Source organism: Leishmania infantum, chromosome 26 (genome assembly GCF_000002875.2).
Source record: "Leishmania infantum JPCM5 genome chromosome 26".
Classification (NCBI taxonomy): Eukaryota; Euglenozoa; class Kinetoplastea; order Trypanosomatida; family Trypanosomatidae; genus Leishmania; species Leishmania infantum.
The window spans coordinates 571547-587699 of record NC_009410.2 but is presented as its reverse complement, the minus strand read 5'-3'; the positions used below and the strand labels follow the sequence as shown (position 1 = coordinate 587699).

The following is a 16153-nucleotide window of genomic DNA, read 5'->3' as shown; positions in this document are numbered from 1 at the left end:
GTCCCTCTTTGCTTTGTTCCGCTGCATATGAGCCCGCCTTGTGGGTGTGAGTCCTCTCTTGCCTCTTTCACACACGCACATCTTCTTGTCACCTGCGTCCTGCTATGCCTGCAGCGACTGCAGCAGCTGGTTCACCAAGGTCTGACGGCGCTCGGCGTCCATGCGAAGGGCGCAGCGCGTAATGTCGTTCGCACCGGGGCACTTGGTTTCGTGGAAGACGTAGGTGCGGAGGTAGCAGTACGTGAAGAGGCCCATGAGGCCCTGACAGTCCATACGGTCCGTCATGCCGCCGTGGCCGGGGATGAGGTCACCAAAGTCCTTGAGCTTGAAGGCACGCTTCAGCCCACTTGCGAAGAAGCCGCCGAACGGCGCGAGGAGCGACGCAAACGTTCCCAGCACGAGGGCGTGCTTCTGCGCTGGCGAGACGAGAAAGGTGGTCAGCATACCACCCGACACCTGCTGTATCCACTGCGGAAAGGCAACCTCCTTCTGGAGGAAGACGGGGTTGCGCTCGCAGTGAGAGTTGACGGCGTTGGTGAAGCCCACGGCGGGGCAGTACATCTGCGGGAAGTGGCTCAGAAAGCCGCAGAACCAGAAGGACCAAATGACTGTGAAGAGGAACGCGCCGAGGAACCCCTCCACCGTCTTCTTCGGCGACAGGGACAGCAGCTTTTTTCGCCCGAAACACTTGCCAAAGATGTAGGCCCAAATGTCGTTGTTGACGACACAGCTCACTGGCAGCAGGAACCAGATCATGCCGCGCACCATGTTGCGCATTTCGCCAGCAAACTGCACCTGACACAGCATCAGCATCATTGCCGTCCATGTGAACTGGATGAATTGATAGCGGTACATGCCCTTGCGCAGGCTCAGCACGAAGACGACGAGCCCTAGCATGACACAACAGAAGAACGCGAAGGGAAGCAGGTCGTATACCTTGTCAAACCACGCAAAGGTGTTTTGCAGCGGTTCGCGATTGCAAAAGAGACTAACAAAAACGTAGCAGACGACGAAGAAGTACCACTTGATGAAGAGCACCGACGGCAGCTGACGCTCTTTGCGTACCCGCTGATTGATCCGGGTTACCTCGTAGAACATGGTGCTCTCAATCACAAAGAGCAGGAAGAGGCCAAAGCGGATACCGACAGAGATCCAGCCCAGAAAAACGTACGCCATAAGAATCGTGAATATGGTGCGGTTGATGACGTCCTTGTACCCCAGCTTCTTGCCGTCAGCTGCCGACGCGGCGGCGGTGGCGGGGCTGCTGCCACCAGTGGCGCCATCGCCGCACGTACTGTGCGTGCCCTTTGCCATGGTGTCGTCCGCAGCTGGGCTCAAATCACCGCCGTTGGGGATGAGCGGCAGCAGAACAACCCGCTGCTTCTTTTCCTTTGGCATTCTATAATGGCAGAGAGGGTGCGAGTGTGTATATGGGGAATGAACGTGAGGGAAGTAAGTGAGCGCCGCGTCCCTTGTCCTGACCTCACATTGAAGACCTTCACTTCTCAATCTCTATTTTTGTTGTTGCTACAGTGTTCTCATAGAACACAAAGGGTGTGCGCATGCGTTCGCTTGTAGGTACGGGAGGGGTGGAGGCACAGATGAGACTGCCCCTGCAGTCTCCAGTTATTAAGTGGAGAAGATTTTTTTCGTAGAGTAGATGCCTACGTTTGTGTGCGTCTGTAGTGTTCGTGCTGGCCTGTCTGGAGGGGGAACAGATGAGCTGCAGACGTACTCAAGAAGACGTAGTCTTTCGCTTTCCTTCCTTAGTTCTTTTCGAGAAAGAGCAGAACCAGCCAAACTATGACCGCTGTGTGAAGTGCCTGTAGAAAGGAGGCACCTCGTTGGGGAAGAGCGGGGCGAACTCAAGGGAGGAGGGGGGGGTGCTGAGAGACGCGATGCTATGTAAAACTATACGCGCGCACACGGCGAAGAAGAGAATGAGCAAAGGACAACAAAAAGGGGCACAGGACATAAATATATGTGTGTGGTCCAGAAGGTGGGATGCACCTGTAAGTCGTGTGATACTCTGATTTCCCCACCCTCGCCATCAAAAAAGGGCAGATGATCAGCAAATAAGTGGAAAGAGAACGTCAGGGAGAGTGAGAGGGCATACAGGTGTATATGTGTGCTTATGTGGGGTGGAGACGGAGATAAGGTGAGCGGCATGCACCTGTACGCAAACATTGACCGCTCCTTTCATTTTTTCTTTTTGTTCGATGCCGTGATGAAGGACTGTCAGACGTTGTTCTTCCGCTTGCCCATCTTCACGAGTTGGATACCCATTTCGTGTGTCACCGACAATGTCGCTGTCTCCTTCTCGCAGTGGCTCGCTCTCCTTCGCTCTCGTATAATGCACATCCGTCTCCAAAGAAGAGACGCAGATGATGAAAGATGGTGGCTGCTGGCTAGGAGAAAAAGGAGGTAGAGGTGGAGGGGTGGAAGAATCAGATGACGGCCTTGTGTGATTTTGTTATGCTGCTCCACATTCCTGTCCACTGCGCTGGACAAAGACATATACACCCACAAACGGATACATGCGTATGCGCACCGGATTATCTAGAGAGACACTTCTCTCCGTGTGGAACGTGAAGCACCACTGCATGCGCGGGAATCCTCTACTCGACACAGTTGCAGTGACGTGTTCTCTCCGTCTGTATTTGTTTCCCCAGCCAAGTCACGCTGGGATGGAGCCGCAGGTAGATGGGGAGGGGGGAGGGGAAGAAATGAACGCGAACGAAACCAAACAGACAAAAGAAAAAACGAAGGAGAACGACATCTCAGCCGGATGCCACACAGTGGGGAGGGGGCGGGTCACTTCGAATGGCGGCTGAAATGGCAACAACAAAGGAAACGTTCACATGCTCCTACAATGACAAGTCCTCCGCCACAACTCAAATAGAGGCAAAAAGACTGACACGTCCACGCCCATGCACACACGCACATATATATATATATATATATAGAAATGAAAGAATTAGGAAAACGCATATACTGCCATTTCTTGGAAGTGATGGAAATACGAAAACGGAGACGCTCAAGAGGCAATCGGAGCGCACACACACATATACATGCACGTAGAGAGAAAGAGAGCGGGATGAGGGGTGGCGGTGGTGAGGGGAACGCTTCAAGTGAAGCAGCAAAACGACACGAACAGAGGAAAAGAAAGAGAAACAGGTGATTGTATTGGCGCTGAGGTTTCGAGTCGAGAGGGCCGATGTGCGTGAGTGAACGTGAGCGGTACAGTGGCTGTGGTAGTGCTTGTGGCAGCAGCGCTTAGACAGCCTTTGTGTTTTGGACTGAGTTCGCTGCCGAAGAAAGTTACCGACACATGCCAGGCAACGCACTAGACGGTGATCCTGCTTGTGCACGTATATGCGCCTAAGCAAGCTTGGGTCTACATGAAAACGACTACGGCATACACCCATCCACACATATCCACCTTACGTGCACCGGTTCGTGTTGCCCACGCACACACGCTCCCTTTGTCCATACACACATGCAGCACTCGAGAAGAGAAAGACGTGAGAGGGTTGTTTTATCCCCCCCTGAGAATGCGAGGAAGAGGCAACAACAACAAAAAGCGAATTCATTATCACCTCTCACAGTCCTTGCTTGAAGTCGCTTCTTGAAGACAAACTGATGGGAGCTTGTGTGTGTGTGTGCGTGCGTGGGACGATCACTAATGGACGAGTGGAGGTCAGGAGAGAGGATGATGAAAAGTGGAGAGGAGGGAAGACACAAACACACATAGGCGCGCGCACGGACACCGACGCATCTGAAGGAAAGGCGGGGACAAGAGAGAGGGAGAGAGGTGACCGGGATAGACCCCTTTAAAAGAAAGAAGAAGCAAACAAACAACAAAAAGATAGTCTAGTCATATGCAACCAAACAAGAAGACGTGCCGAGAGGGAGAAAAAGAAATGAGAGGAGGCGTGTGAGAGTGCCACACACACACACACACACACACGTCAATGACGGCAGAAGAAAGTGCGAGAAGATAATAGAGAATAACGACAGTCAGAAGAAGAAAAAGCAGCTAACAACACTAATAACAGACAGCTTGCTTTATTTACGTTTCAGTTTTTTTTTTAATTCACTTCACCATTCTTTTCCGTAGCGCAACACACAAACAGACAAGAGAAACGCAAAGCAAAACCAAAACAAGTCGCGAGTGATACACTAAGAGACACTGGAAGAGGAGAGGGGCAACTCCCACCAGTGAAGAGGGGAACAACACGAGACCAAAGAAGCTACACAAAACAAAAAACAGCAGCAACAAAAAAAAACAAGAGATATGACGAGAGAAAGCGACGCATTTAGTTTTTCTTTTTTTTTCGTTTTGGTTTGCTTTCTATCCCGTTTACTTAACTTGTCGTGTACACTTTTTCTTTTTTTTTTTTCAGCTCTCGTTCTTTTTTTTTCGTTGTTGTTCAGTTCTTTGCCTTCTGTTGTTTTCTCCTCCCCCAAAAGTCCACACATGTGTAACGTTCTCAGCAGAAAAAGACCGCCTCACCTTTCGTGTTTTGTCTATTTCATTGCTCACTTCAAGCACAGTAGATCGCACGCGCACGCAGAGAGAGGGGGGCTTCATGTGTATCGGATTCATTCCACATACGCTCATCTTCAAAGATGCATCGCCACCAGCGTCAGCAACACCGACACACGCAGGCACATACAAGGAAAAAAAAAGGGAAAACAAAAGAGAAAAAAAAAGCGAATGAGTGCCTGAGAGGGGAGAGCGAGCGAATCATTCAGAGGGTAAGCAAACAAACGATGAAACAACACAGATGCGTGTGAGCATTTTGAAAAAGAAGGGGCTAAGTAGTTTCACACGCTCCAGGCTTTGAACATTTGCTTAGGCGGTGGAGTGAGAACCTTGTTTGCGCACGTGTACGTGTGTACATGCCACTTCGCTTACATCGAGGCAGCGCTGAGGGGGGGGGGGAGGGTTCTTGTTTCACAGCCAACATGCAAAGCAAACAAACAACGAAAAAAAGGCCTACCGAGAATCATTAGACGGAGAAACAGAGATGCGCACGCGCACACATGCACAACAGCAACAACACACACGCACACACAAATACGAAGAAGAAACAACACCAAAAAAGAGAGAATCAGACCCGTCCAGAAGTGCGTACAAACAAAGAGCACAACAAACGTAGACGAAACGAAATAAACACAGAAGACGACTGAAACAGAGGAGGGGCGTACTTGTGTGTCCGTGCACTTCGCCTTGAGGTTCATGAAGGCCTCTTTTCGTTTTTTTTATACATTTTAGAGGCTACTGTGCTTCGTTGCGCAGGCTTAGACGTTTTAGATGTGTGCGCCCTTTCTGTGAGCGTGTGTGATATGCGCTGGTGCTCTCTTTCGTTTCTGATAGTGGTTACTGTATCACTGGCATATACATATATCAGATATATGTATATATATATATACGCGCAAATGTTGACAAGAAAGGAGGAGAGGGGAGGCTACAAAAACGAAGACAAAAAAGAGGAGAACTGAAAGGGGAAAGGATGAGAGAGAGCGAGCGCGGTGCGTACGCGAAACTCCACATGCACACATACGGAGGGTGTGCGAAACAACCGAAAAACAGAAAGGAGAGAGGGAAACCAAAGGAAAAAATAAAAGGAAACGTGCAGCTGCAATGCCATGCAGTTTTTTTTTCTTTCGCCCCACTCGACACAACCACTGCCGTCCTTTCCGCGCAGCGCTTACTTCTCTCTTTTTAATTTATCTCACACTTTTCCTCCTCTCCGATCCCTCGATTCCTTCGCTTATTTTGCTTTGGTATTCCCTCCTCAACCTCTTCTCCCTTCTCTTCCCCTCAAAACAAACAAAAAAAAACGGAATCGGAGTCGAGATGGCATCCGTGCAAGCCACAAGAAGACAACGACGAGGGGTAGCACCAACCACAAAAGGGCGAAACGAAGGGAGAGGAGGAAGTCGGGGGCGGGGGGGGGGGGCGGAGAGGCAACACAGGGTTAGATGCAGACGTTTACGCACGCGTGAAACACAGAGAAGCGAGAAGAAGCGGCTCCTTCTCTGCTTCCGTTGACTTTGTGACGCCTTCTTTGTCTTGCCACCGCACATGCGTGTGCGTGTGTGCGAGTCAGTCTCCGATTAAAAACCGCATCGGCGCTTCAGCTCCTTGATCATCATCACCGTCTCGTTGTCGCCGGTTGTCAAGATCGACGAGTTCTCCACGGCGCGGCGGCCGAGGTAGTGGATCGTCTCCTTCACGGGGCCGTACGGCACGTACTTGTAGACCTGAAAGCCGGCGCGGGCAAGGGGCACCGTCAGGTTGTCGCGCATCCCAAATAGTTGTCCAAAGGACACGCGAGACTGGATGCCCGGCCGTTCCAAGACGCTGGCCGTGATAATCTCTAGAGACTCCTTGTTGTGGGTGCCAAAGAAGACCTCGTGCTTTTTCGCTGGCTGCGCCTCGAAGGTGTCGAAGATGCGCTTCGCGGCCGCATTGTAGCACTTGTTTGTCTCCTCGTAGGTAGGCCAGATGGGGCTGGTGTAGCCGTACTGGGCCGCCGTCGCGCGCTCTTGCACAATGTAGGCGCCGCGCACGATCTTGCCGCCCCAGTGGAAGTTCATGTGGCGAGCGCGTACAAGGTCGTTGTCAATGCGGTCCTCTGCGTATGTCAGGTAGCACTGGTATGTGTTGTACACCACCGGCAGCTCCGTGTTGTAGGTTTTCTGTAGGGTCGCCACGATCGCGTCGATGGCCAGCTGATAAAAGGTCTGCTCCGCGTCGACAAGCATGCGGACATTGAGCTCCTTCGCCATGGAGGCGATCAACGAGAGTCGGTTGTTGACGTTTTTCCACAGCTCCTTCTCCTTTGCACTCATTTGCGGCAGTCCCTCAATCAGCGCCTGCTGCACCGGCGTCGGCTCTACGGCGATGAGGGCATTCGTCAGCATCTCCTTGTACTCAAAGTAGTTCACCTTGCCCATCTTGCGGGGGTCCAGGGCCTCCGTAATCTCCTTGAACTGGGCATCTGACAGCTTGTTAGAGGGGTTGTACTTCTCGAAGCCGGCGCGCAGCTGATCGTAGGTGATGAACAGCTGGTGCTTGCGGTTCACACCCATGACGACGCGGCACTCCTCCAGCTTCAGCGACTCCTCGTTCGTGAAGTGCTTGCACCAGCTCTGGTGAACGGACATGAGCAGCGCCGATACGCGTGCAAGCAGCTGAGGGTCACACATGCCGGTCACCTTAACAGCGGTTACACCGGCGGCGTTTCGCGGGCTGTACAGCGAGGCGTGCATGACGCTCATCATGTAGAGCTTCATGTTCTCGTTAAAGAACCCCTCGTCCATCGGGTACTGAACATTGGGCTTCGTAACGAGACTAGACATCGAAATATCGGGGCCGGACGCCACACCCGGCTCCGGTGCGAAGCCCTCCGTGTCGGCCTCCGCCGCGTAGTCGAGTACAGCGCCGATGTTGTTGCGGGAAAGCTTGTGCACCGTGTCGCGCAGCTCCTGGTCGTTCTCGCCCGCGCAGAAGTAGTTGTAGAAGGACTTCTTGACGAGGACGCTGTAGGTAAGCTTGCTGCCAAGGATCTTTTCCACTCTCTTCATCAGCGGCACCGAGTTCATTGCCAAATAGTTGACACTGCAGAGGCGAAGCACCACCAACGCCTTTATCAAGTACCATGCCGAGCGCTGGCGGTAGGTTGTGTCGTCGTTGAAGTTCGGCAGCTTCGGTTGCTTGTCCTGCATTGCCACGGAGGAGTGACGAGTAGAGCCGGCGAAGGCAACAGCTGCCGGTCGCAGGGGGAGGAGACGGCGCATCTTTTGGGGGACGGGCGACTAGCGGGCCTGATGGCGGGCAGGTATGACGAGACGCTACCGAGGGAGCAGGAAGGACGGAAGAGGAGGAGGGCTGAGACGGTGAGAGCGCCAGCACAACTACATACAATGGAAACGAGAAAAAAAGGCAGCTAGCTAGCTAAAAATGAGCGACTTCCTCCCTGCGTGCGTTTTCTTTTTTCGGAAGAATTAGAGTCGTATGGCGCGAAAGAAGAGAGCGAGGGGGTGACGGTGGTGGTGTTGGGAGACAGATCGAGTCACGCACGCACACACACGCCTGTAAGTTAATGATGATAAGGTAAAGACACAGACACAGACGACACGGCACCAACAGAAACCGAAAAAAAATTACTAATATAAAACGTTTGCTTGCTAGAGGGGAGGGAAGGGGGAGTAGATCAGGAGAGAACGAGAGAGCGTGTGCGTCAATTCTGCACCCCCGGAGTTTAGATGCAGCCGAGCACGTGTGTATGTGAATGTGTATATGTATGGATGCAGCGTAGAGGAGCGCAAGCTCAGAACACATGGTAACGCACCAAGCGAAAAATGGAAAGCATGAGAAGTGGGGGAAGGTTGGTGTTTTCGATGGACGAGGGTGGGGAGAGAGGGAGACTGGCTAGCGTACGGGGAGCGGAAGCTGCTCCTCGAGTGGCCGCTGTTTTTCTTCTCTTCCAGTTCGATTGTTTCTTCCACAGCTGCAGTTGACGAGGAGCGCATGCCTTGTCCTGCGGGAACGAAAGGAAAGCACGAGGCACACATACATACGTAGAGGGAAAAGCAAGGGTTGCCGTGCACCGGTGCCCGTTACACTTTTGAGATCTTTACTGCTCTTGCGCTTCCCCTCTTTCCCCTCTCCGACACTGAGTCGCGTTACATTGACAGGGCATCGCCCCTCATCCCAGTACGAAAGAAAAAAGGCCTGGCAGAGGTGGTGCGGATGGGCGAAATCGCAGCGGTGCTGATGGTCAGAGTTTGTCGAGAGAGAAAAAGGAGCAGTGACGTGTGTCTCTGGGTAGCAAGTCGAGAAGCGCTGCAAGGGGTATGCGTGTGTAGGTGTTTACGTACGTCTACCCGCACTACTTCTGGCACCACTTGCGCCTCAGCGCGCAGACTCCCACACGCCCACAAACCTCCTGCATGTGAACAAATTGAACTGCTACATAAAGTTGGCTCGAACCTTCCCAAGTTCCTCCTTGAGCGCCGTGTCCACGACCAAGTCGGCACGCGACATCGACGCTCCAGAGATGGGGCAGACGTCGTAGTACTGCAAGTAGTCTATAATGACGTCTTCGTCGAAGAGGTAGCCGGTGGACGACAACACCGGGGCCGAGCGTATCAATGAGTGGGAGAGAGAACAGATGTATTGTGTGGGAATCGTCGTCGGCGGTGGGCCTCTCCGCCAGCGTGAGAGGTCCACCTGGGGAGCACAAGTCGACTCGTAAGCGTCTGCCGCATCGTCTCTGTCGTCGCTGCTCTCGTCGGAGGAGGCATCACTGACGAAATCAAGGGGGACGAGCTGCACCTGAGTCTGTTCCCGCGCCACCGCAGTCGTGGGTGTTGTGCACTGCACCAGGAGGTGATAGCGTTGCTGAAGACGCGCTTGTTGTGACTCGTGGCGGCGGCGTCTCTTTGAGCGCGCTCTGCCACGGCTGCGACCGCGGCTCAAGTTTCGCTGCTCTCGGTTGTGTCGACCTCTTCGTCGTTGACGAAGCAGGTCGCCGACACTGCCACGCCGCGCGGCGGCAGGCGGTGGCGGTGGGGCTGTGGTGTCCACGCGAAATACGCACCGCAGTGAATTGTATGATGGACTGCTGATGTCAAGCGGACGGCTACGACTCTTGGGATTGCTGAGGCTGCAAGCAACGCACTGTTTGCCACCGGAGTCGAGGACGCTCTCCCATGTCTTGAGTAACGGCGCCACCGCGGCGCTGGAGCGAGAGTTTACGACGAGGCGCACCAGCTGTGCCACTAGCTCGGCAGATGTGCGCGGGTCTGCAATGCAGCTATCTGCTAGAGTAACAGCGGAGCGGTCTGCGGCTGCCACCAGCACACTGCTGTTCTCTCCCCAGAACTGGTGACACTCACTGCTGTGGTAAGTCAGCGTTGACGCGACCGCCACCGTCTGCACGAACAGAGACAATTCGCCAGGTAGACATCCTTGTGGTCTACACAAGACGCGCAGGAGAGGGCCGCATACCTTGCTGAGGAGCCCGCAGCGGCAGAGCGCCTTGCGCAGAACAAGCGCATACTGGTCCGTCAGCATCAGCAGGGTTTGGAGAAGCAGGAGATGGTTGCGCAGCAAGGACAAGGCCATCAACACATTCCGCTCGTCACCGTCGCTGCTGCTGCAGCTGCTGGGCGAGGCCAAATATTTTCCCAAGACGTGCGGCAAGTACATACTCATGTGAGCAAAGAAGTCGTACCTCACAAGGTGGGAGATGAGCTGGCCGACGTGGTAGCGGAATGGGCCAGAGAGGGCGCTCATGGAAACGCTACCGGTGCACTGTGAGAGAGACTTTTTTGCCTTGCTGCCGATCCCCAGGTTCGAGTGCAGTTCCTCGTACGTAGTCCAGAACGTGAGCTCGCGAACGAGCTCGACGAGGCGGGCGACCAGATGAAGCTGGTAGCCTCCGGAGGCGGCGGCGAGTACTCCTGGAAGGGCCCCGCACACGCTTCCGTAGCAGGACACCAGTACCTCCACAGTGCTCTCGACGTCAGCACCGAGGAAATCTACGAGATCAGACGCCTTCATCCTCGACTCGGCCGAGACCAACATGACGAGAACCAGCTGAGATAGGAAGCTTCGATCTTCGCTCGTCTCGTACGTGGTCCCGCTGCGGTGCCTCGCGTGCGACGTCGCCAGGGCGGAGATGCTCGGTGCTGCGATGGACTCCACCCATATGTTGTGCGCCTCGATAAGTGCGAAAATGATTTTGCGGTGCGCTACCTCTCTACAGAGGAGGATGCAGAGTCGAATGCACTGGGATCCGTCTTCTAGGGAGGGGAAGGCCGCAAGGGTGGCGGAGAGCTTTCGGAAGAGCGCGTGGGACGGCGACAGGACCTCAGAGGTCGAGGTGAAAAGTCCAATGAGGGCTTGCAGCTGTCCTGCCGTGAGCTCGGCCCGTGCATCGCTCTGTACGATGCTTTCTACGAGTGCGTCCATTGCAGGCGATTCGGCCTCATCTGACCGGATGGTCTCATTCGTGTAATCAATGAAGGCAAAAGACAGAAAAAAAGAGGATCGGCGAATATTTTGCTGGCTGATATGAAGAGGACCATATAGACCGTCAGAGGGTGAGAAAGCGCGACCAATGCGAACGGCGTGCCTTTTCTTACTATTCTTCGGCCTCGGCCCACCCGTTACATCAGCGGTGGAACCGTAGGAACGAAGCGAAGAGGGAGCAGAAAGTCGCTTGAAGCGCGCACAAAAACACACACACGCACACACACACACATACCGAGTGTGAGAAAGGCCAAACTTTTTTTTTTCATTTGTCGAGGCTCGTCCGCGGGGGGAGGGTTTCCGTTTTGAAGAATAGCAGGTAAAAGAGGTCTTAGACCGTACATTGATGCGTGCAAGCGCCCAGCTAATCGCTCTCTCTCCCACTTTCCGCCCCTTTCGCCCTCTAAATCACACGCATGTAGGGCGGGATGATGATATGGGGACGGGGAGGGGAAGGAGGATGCAGAAAGCAATGTAGAGATGGAGAGTGAGTGACCAACTCGAAGACGCGACGACGCGAGTCGGGGCAACTTAGCCACAACAAGGAGGGAGATGGTGCGTACACAGCAGGAGAGTTACGGCCCGTAGCAGAACACCGTTCACACGGGCATCCTCACTACTGTGCAACATGCAGCCGTAACACCGTGTAAAGAACACGGAAGTGAGGAAGGGGTGTCCGGAGGCTCTTTACTAGGCAAGTTATCTGCTGACACATACAGAAACACTACCAAGGAAGCACACACCTCTATCTTCCCTCCTCACGCCCACGTATTCTTTGAAAGGTACCCAGCAATCGTACTTCTCGTTAGTTTTTACTTGCGTTTAGTGGTCTTACAGCTGCACACTGGTATGTGTGTATCCGTGTGTGCCTCTCTCGTCTTCCCATCCCTCTCCGAGATGCTGCTCCCCGAAGGAGCCTGCTAAGTAAAAAAAAACAAACGATGAAACACTAAAACACATATAGAGTCGTTATTCAATCTACAGGACCGGATCGATTTTGTGAGAGAGGATAGTGTGTGGGGGAGGGGGAGGGGGAGGGGAGGGGCTGTCGACTGAAGTTTCAAAGGAGGAGGGATGGAGGGAGAAATAGGAAGGCATCGAGCACCGCATTTGACTGACAACGAGCGAGCTGGTAACCAGTCAACGCAGCGGGAGGCAATTGCGTAATCCAAATAATAATAAAAGAATACCCCAAAGGAAAAGCGATACCGCAGAGGCAGGGTGCACGGAGAACGAGAAAAGGCGGTGTGGTGCTAGTGTCAGCTGATGAAGGAAAAACGAAAGAAGGGAACACACGCACACACAATCGAAAATAAAAAGGCCGACCTCACAGGGAGCGTGTGTTTGTGTTTTCGTGTAACACAGATTTTCTAACCAAGTCTCTCTACTCTTTTTTTTCCCGTCTTTCTTATTCAGCCTCCCACGGATGTGTCTATGTCCCTCCCTCCCCCCTTATGTTGAAAGTACATGGCCAGAAACATACACACACACACACATATATATATATATATGTGTGTGTGTGTGTGCGCGTTGGCTGTTGTTTTGCTTGCATGCTTGTCTGTTTCCTTATCGCCGCCCTCCATTTACGTTCCTTTCACTGCGCCTCCTCGCCCTCTTTTGCTCTTCTTCAGGCTCCTCGGCACCGAGGTGATTCTTGCACGAAGCACACACGCAAGTTGTATCCAGAAGCGGAACACTTCGTGTGCAGTGTTCCGCTGCCCGCACTCCATCCTACCCCTCTCGCTTCACGTCACCGTCTGCTCGTCTTCTCCATCTCTGCCAAGAGCAAGCAGAGCAAAGGGATGGTGTGGTCTGGCGGTGATGGAGGCGAGGGTGGGGTGCGGAGGACATGAAGACGAAAGGAAAGGGGGAGAAGGGCGCGGGGTGGGTGGATAAGATGTAAGGTGAAGTGCGCAGTGTTTGCGTGTATGTGTAAAAGGGATGATGCGTAGGGGCGAGTATGACCATACCGTTCCTTCTGGGAAGAGAAGGGGCAGGAGAGGAGGGCGGAGTTGATGGGATGAGGATGAGGGAGGGAGAGGAAGACTACAAGCGAACGGAAAACGACAACAGAGCAGAAGAGCAACGAGACAGCAAAGAAGGAAAAATACGACGCGAGGGAACAGAGAGGAAGCGAAAAGAGACATGCACGCACATAGAAGGCTAAGAGAGGGAGGGAGAGGGAGAGTGAGAGTGGGTGGTTACGTGGCAGCAAACAAACCAAGTTTACGAAAAAAAGGGGAGATGGAGTGTGCTTGGCAGGCACAGCAAAGCAAGCGACAATAAAAAATAAATGACACTCACACACACATTCACAGAAGAGAGGAGAGAGGGGAGGGGAGGTGGGGAAACAAGCGGTCGAGGGAAAGCAGGGCACGCAAATGTACAGGTAGCGCTTCGACCGCAATGACAGTGGCGATGTCACACATGCCGAAAAAAAAAAGAGAAACCCCCCAAAAATCTGACGGGCCTACATTGATATGGAGGGAGAGGAAGAGAGGTACACAAACATCAAGAGATACTATATTCCACATAATACAAGCGAGAGAACAAAGAAAAGATACACAGGCATGCGACCATTCTTCACCAAGTAGATTCCGCTGCTTGTTCTCTTATGTCTGCTCCGCATGCGGCAATGAAGGTATGCGTGCTCGTATGTGTATGTGTGTGCATGTGTGCCCCTATGCTGAGGTGGAAAGACAAGGGTTGCAAACAACAATAGAAACAGACGAAATGTGTGCGTGGGAGTGCAAGATAAAGGTGATATCATTTTCTTCCGTCACACCCTAACGCCACATGTGTTTACGTTATGCAGACGCGGTATACGTTGCCGTAGCCGTTTCCACACACCATTGTGTCGCCTACGAAGACTGACGCTGTGTACACTCTGGAGCGCATCTGGATATCAATGATGCTTTCCTTCGTGCACGCAGCATCGCAGTTCAGCACGTGCATCTGACCGAGGGATTTGAGACAGAAGAGTAAGCCAGTGTTCTCGTGAAGCGAACACAGCCGTTGTCCACAGCACGTCATCCGCAGACGACCCTGGCGTCGAGACCGCGGGGCTAATGAATATTCTGACGGAAGAGAAGTACGTCCCATCTCACACAATGATCTTCCGCTCGCAGCATGTGAATAGCAGGCTATCATCCGCATTGAAGGAGGCTTTCCACACCAGCGAATCATGCCCGCTAAGCTGCCCAATGAGTTGCAGATCGTAGGCGTTGGCGATGCGCGCGCACTGGTCGGCAACTACGTGAGAAGGCAATGAGGTCGTTCTTGGTGCTCTGCGTCGCGAGAGCTACAATGACGCCATGGACTTCACACGGGATGTCTGACAACACTGCGCGTATCTTGGCTTTGGAGGCAGTGAATTTCTGAACAAGGTCATCCTGACAACCGCCGAAGACAAACTTGCCGTCGAAGCTCACCGCAGCTGCCGTGACGATTCCCGGGTGCTCGGAGAAGCGGCACTCCTGTCCGATCGTGTGATCCCAGAAGACCATGAAGTTGTCGCGCTGCTGTCACAACGTGCTTTCGATCGGGAGAGAAGAGAATGCCTAGCAGCGACCCTTGGTGACCCACAAGCCGACGCACCTCGGTGCCGTTGCTGATCATGTACACATGCGCGACATTGTCGTGCCGGTGCACCACAGCGTACAGGTTGCCATCGGGTGAGATAGCGACGCACTTGGCCCTGTTCGACTGGCTACACAGGTTCGTCACCTCGACGCCGCGCATACGAATTTTGCTGAGGGCCTTCAGGAGATGAGCGTCTTTCTGTGATTTTTCCTGAGTGGAGAGACTAGCGAGGGAGCCAAGAACAGCGTCGTCGCTCTCGCTGCTGGAGCCCAACTTGGCCAGCTTTGACTCATTGCAATCCGCCTGCAAGAGGCCTACCCCACTTTCCACGTGAATGAAGGAGGAGACGACGTCGCTTTCGCTAAGGTAACCGTCCTTGTCGTGATCGGCCGCGGCCATCATCATCGCGGCAGAGGCGCGGCTCGCATCGTTGAAGAGCATGCTCGCTAGCTGAATGCTCGACACTTACCCCCTGTCCTCTGAGTCGACTATGGCAAAGATGTGCTTGAGATAGTCCTCATTGGCTTCGCCTTCGTGGCAAGGCGTGACGTTGCTGAGCTGCGAGTAGACATTGCTCAAGATCCTGCTCAGCCGTCGTCTTCTGCTCCTAATGCAAAACCCGTTTCCTACCGCTCCCGCTCCAGATGCCACCTCATCATCTTTTTTCGTCAGCAGGAGGTCATCGACCAAGGACACATCTGCAGACATGGACAGTCACTCAAGACTAATGCGCTGAAGAATAGCGATGGAGAAGGATCTCTATGCGGATGGCACACCATCTACTCTGTCCTGCAGGGACTGTTTATTCTGCTGCTGCAGGTCTAACCAGGCATGACAGTCGTAGCCAGAAAACGGTGCATCACAGTTAAAGGACGACAGTGGATCTTCAAAGGAAGCACGTGGTGTTTGCTTGAGTGCAGGTGTTGGCAGAGTGGTGCGCGTCGAGCTCTTCGACGTCGTTGGCACGGCGTCAGCAACGACAATTGATCGATGGACTAAATAGACCCCCATAGCTACTGTGGTGCTGCGATATGCTCATACAAACAAGCCCCCCTCCCCCCCCCCCACACACACACGAAAAGGGGGAGGGGCGCGAATATATATATATATATGTATGCGTGTGTGTGTGTGTGTGTGTCACATCACCGGTGGAGGGACACGCACACACGTCAATGAAAAGAGCAGCGAAGATAGATAGCGGAACGGAGAGAAGGAAAAGAGGAGTAGGGAAGATGGAAGGAAGAGGAGTGCACATGTCAGAAAGCAGTAGAAACTGTAAGAGCGCACAGGCCGTGCGCGCTTGGGTTTGTGCGTGTGCGAGGAGGGGAGACGAAGAGGGCTGCACCTCGAAGCACATCTTCAAAGGCCGGAGGTGGAGGGAAAAGAGACTATCAGCTCTACATCAACGGCAGCAGGCAAGATTAGCAGCGTGATCACCATCTTCGTCACGCCAGCCGTTGCGTTGATGTAAGCGTGGGTTCCTCCTCTGCAGTGGAGCAGTTTGTCCGCTTTACTATC

The 16153-nt window shown here is 53.4% G+C and overlaps 3 protein-coding genes and 1 pseudogene across 4 annotated transcripts; all 4 read right to left on the bottom strand.

The window, feature by feature from the left end:
* Positions 1–102: 102 nt before the first annotated feature.
* On the bottom strand, positions 103–1398 carry LINJ_26_1600 (cdp-diacylglycerol synthetase-like protein; the record flags this gene model as incomplete). Its single annotated transcript, XM_001470469.1, has 1 exon — positions 103–1398. The coding sequence occupies one exon, from the start codon at positions 1396–1398 to the stop codon at positions 103–105; it is 1296 nt and encodes a 431-aa protein (XP_001470506.1).
* Positions 1399–6126: 4728 nt separating this feature from the next.
* On the bottom strand, positions 6127–7812 carry LINJ_26_1590 (proline oxidase, mitochondrial precursor-like protein; the record flags this gene model as incomplete). The annotated part of the gene is made up of 1 exon (XM_001470468.1): positions 6127–7812. One exon carries the CDS (start codon positions 7810–7812, stop codon positions 6127–6129), a length of 1686 nt encoding a protein of 561 aa, XP_001470505.1.
* Positions 7813–8986: 1174 nt separating this feature from the next.
* Positions 8987–10993, bottom strand: LINJ_26_1580 (hypothetical protein, unknown function; the record flags this gene model as incomplete). Its single annotated transcript, XM_001470467.1, has 1 exon — positions 8987–10993. One exon carries the CDS (start codon positions 10991–10993, stop codon positions 8987–8989), a length of 2007 nt encoding a protein of 668 aa, XP_001470504.1.
* A 2862-nt stretch (positions 10994–13855) lies between these two features.
* LINJ_26_1570 lies at positions 13856–15646 on the bottom strand (annotated as a pseudogene). The gene has a single exon. A coding segment is annotated over exon 1 (1791 nt).
* Positions 15647–16153: the final 507 nt, after the last annotated feature.